The following is a 3,623-nucleotide window of genomic DNA, read 5'->3' on the forward strand; positions in this document are numbered from 1 at the left end:
GGGGGACTGAGTACCCAGGGCCTTCTGTGAGGAGGTCCCACAAATGGCTGTTTTCCACTGCGTGGTATCTACTCGACTCGCCTCAAATCTACTCAACTTTTTTGGTTTTCCATTACAAAACAAAGTCCCTGATACGTGCTGGTACTTTTTTTAGTACTACCTCAGTCGAGGTTCCAAGCGAGCTGAGGCGATACCAACAGGTGACGTGAAAACCTGCAGACCGCTGATTGGTCGGAGAGGATCGGAGAAAATTGCTGATGTTGTCACACAGTTTATCTGCAAGTGGCAGTTTGAAAGACAACCAAGTAAAAAAAACTAGCTTTACATATGGAAGACTTTGGTGTCCCCTCTTCTAAAACCTGGATCTGCTTAAAGTCCCCAACAGTGTGAAACTAATACTACTATTGCAAATGAATGGAGTTTTTTTTAGAAAAAGCTCATTATTAATGAACTCCTGAGTAGCATCCAGCAACTCTAGTTTCTGATCCGGTCTTCAGGTGACCCTTTTCGAGCAGCGGAACTTTGCCGGCAGACGGCTGGACCTGAGCTCCGACTGCGCCCGGCTCAGCGACAAGAACTTCCCCGAGAGATGCAACTCTGTGCAGGTGGAGAGCGGAGCGTAAGTCTACACCTACAGAAACGACAGGTCACTGCAACACGCACGCACGCACACACGCACACACGCACACACACACACTCACACAGAAAGGCAAAAAAGAGATCAGTGTTGTCTCTAGGTTTGTTGAAGACGTCCATATTTGTCGAGAGGTTAATTCAGTTCAATTCAATTTTATTTATAGTATCAATTCATAACAAGAGTAATCTGGAGACACTTTACAGATAGAGCAGGTCTAGACCATAGTCCAGGATTTACAAGGACCCAACAGGTCTAGTAGTGTCCTCCAGAGCAAGCAACGGGGCGACAGTGGCGAGGAAAAACTTCCTTTTAGGCAGAAACCCCGGACAGACCCAGACCCAGACCCAGGCCCAGACCCAGACCCAGACCCAGACCCAGACCCAGGCCCAGACCCAGACCCAGGCTCAGACCCAGGCCCAGACCCAGACCCAGGCCCAGGCTCTTGGTAGGCGGTGTCTGACGGGCCGGTTGGGGTTAAAATGAAGAGTGGAAATAACAAAAATAGAAAAAACAGTAGTTTGTAGCAGTTCTTTGTAGTAGTTCATGGCATAGCAGGGCACTGTGCGGCATTACAAGGCCCAGCAGTTAAGGGTTCCTACCTCAAGAAAATGTTTAAAAAAACAACATTTTAATTAAATCATTTTGGACCATTGTTATCACCATATCTGTGTCTAAAACGTTGGAAAAGCTAGCTAGCCCAATTGTTGCTTAGCGAGGGACTAAACTCAGAGAGACATAAACACACTGGGACACGCCCTAGATTGTTTTGCAGTCATTTATGCCTCCACACGTAAAATACAACTAGCATCCTACTGCAGTTACCATATGTATAATTACTTACTTACTTATAATTACTTGTACATAAGTACTGCATTGGTGGGCGGTCAACAGGAAGTGTTCGCTCCCAGGCTCACCCCCCTCTCTGTCAAAGCCCAAAACCCAGGTGAACAGGTGAAACAAACTAATATGTCACTCTCGCTGAAACTGTGATGAAAACACCCGCCACCTACAAAAAAGTGCACAATATAATAATCAATAAGTATTATAAATGAGACCTTAAACAACATACAATAAGATGCTCCTACACCAGTCTTAGGCCTGCACGGTCAGTAAATAAATGGAACCTAAAGCTTTGGATTTGACACCTGTGTGCATCTCTGTTTGCCTCCTCTCTCTCTCTCTCTCTCTCTCTCTCTCTCTTCTTCTTCTCTGCTCTTTTTGAAGATGGGTCGGTTACGAGCATGAGAACTTCCGCGGCCGCCAGTACCTGTGGGACATGGCCGAGCGGGGGGAGTACAACTGCTACGACAAGTGGTGCGCCCAGGTGGACCACGTGTCCTCCGTCCGGGCTGTCAAACAGGTGAGACACACGCTACAGGACATTAGCACAGGAGCAGACACCTGGGGGCTAGAGTAAGATGGTACACACCCGGGCTAAAGTTGATTAAAAAGTGGAATAAATATGAAATTGATCTTAATGCTTTAATTCAATTTTTGGGGGCAAATCCAACCTTTCAAGGACACCACTTTTCTTTGTGAATGAATAATGTATCATATTTTAATTCTAAAGGCCAAGGGAACTTTATCGGGATGCATAGTATCCTGATCCATGAAATAACTGCTCTTTAATAATAAAAATCTGCCTGTTTGGGAATTTAACATAGGGGGGTGTATACTTATGCCCCTGTATTTTAACATAGGGGGTTGTATACTTATGCCCCTGTATTTTAACATAGGGGGGTGTATACTTATGCCCCTGTATTTTAACATAGGGGGGTGTATACTTATGCCCCCTGTATTTTAACATAGGGGGTGTATACTTATGCCCCCTGTATTTTAACATAAGGGGTGTATACTTATGCCCCTGTATTTTAACATAGGGGGTGTATACTTATGCCCCCTGTATTTTAACATAAGGGGTGTATGCTTATTTTCTTTCCTCTTTTTAATCAACTTTAGCCTGAGATCATAAACTTATGAGCAGCGCTGTAACTGATTGACAATCAAAAAATTAAGTCTGTTTTTTAAGACTTTCTTTAATTTATTAGACTATAAAACAACATCAAAAGTCCCAATTCAGGTGAAACTGTTCTTGTTGAGAGTATATTATTAATTATCTCTAATAATGAAGTTTTTTTTACCTTCTGTGCTTTGACAAAATCTCTCTCCAAAACCACATTCTTCTGACGGACGGCGTTCAGTTCTGAAACACAACAATCATCATTATTATACATAAAATATATATATACTATATAAATATATAAATATAAATATTTATCAAAAAACAATTAATAATAATAATAATAATAATAATACATTTTATTTAACAGCGCCTTTCTAACACTCAAGGACGCTTTACAGACAATAAAAGACAGGGAACAGAAAAATGTAAGTAGTAAAACAAAACAAATAAAACAAATAAAACAAAAAACAAAACAACAAAACAGGAACAATTCATCTTTAACTTATACATGTTTTCTCCTGATGAAAACTTTATTCAACCCTTGTGTTGTCTTCCCGTCATTACTACTTTATCCAACATTTTTGTCCCTTTTTCAATGTTGTTGGTGCTTTTTTTTTATGGTTTTGATATTTTTATTGTTGACATTTTCAGCGCTTACTGCAACAACAAAAAAACAGAAAACGGGTCCAATCTGACCCGAGGACAACATGAGGGTTAAAACCAGTTCCCAGGCGGTCGGTGTTCCCTTTCTGCAGCCTCGGCCAGTAAATCAGCTGCTTGACTCATAAATTATAAAAAACACGAGTCAGTTACTTCATGAATAAGTCAAACTGAGCGTCCCTGCTCCGCCCGGCTACTGGGTCGGTTGTTGGGTCTCGACACGTCGGAAAAACGGTGAAAAATGTGGATCTGTGTTTCTCAAAGCTCGAGATTAAGTCCTCAAATACGTGAGGAACCATGGGGAATCACCCAACTTCTTTTAGTCTAGAGGGGAGGGTTACCCAACTTCTGTTAGTCTAGAGG

At 42.0% G+C, this 3,623-nt stretch overlaps 1 protein-coding gene across 1 annotated transcript in view; it reads left to right on the forward strand.

Moving 5' to 3' along the window:
* crybgx (crystallin beta gamma X) overlaps positions 1–3,623 on the forward strand; it is a 7,800-nt gene that overhangs the window by 1,357 nt on the left and 2,820 nt on the right. Inside the window, exons 3-4 of the mRNA XM_034866792.1 lie at positions 498–619; positions 1,862–1,997. Of these exons, the coding sequence (XP_034722683.1) occupies positions 498–619; positions 1,862–1,997 (258 nt within the window). The remainder of the gene's footprint in view (positions 1–497; positions 620–1,861; positions 1,998–3,623) is intronic.

Source organism: Etheostoma cragini, chromosome 1 (genome assembly GCF_013103735.1).
Source record: "Etheostoma cragini isolate CJK2018 chromosome 1, CSU_Ecrag_1.0, whole genome shotgun sequence".
NCBI classification, from domain to species: Eukaryota; Metazoa; Chordata; class Actinopteri; order Perciformes; family Percidae; genus Etheostoma; species Etheostoma cragini.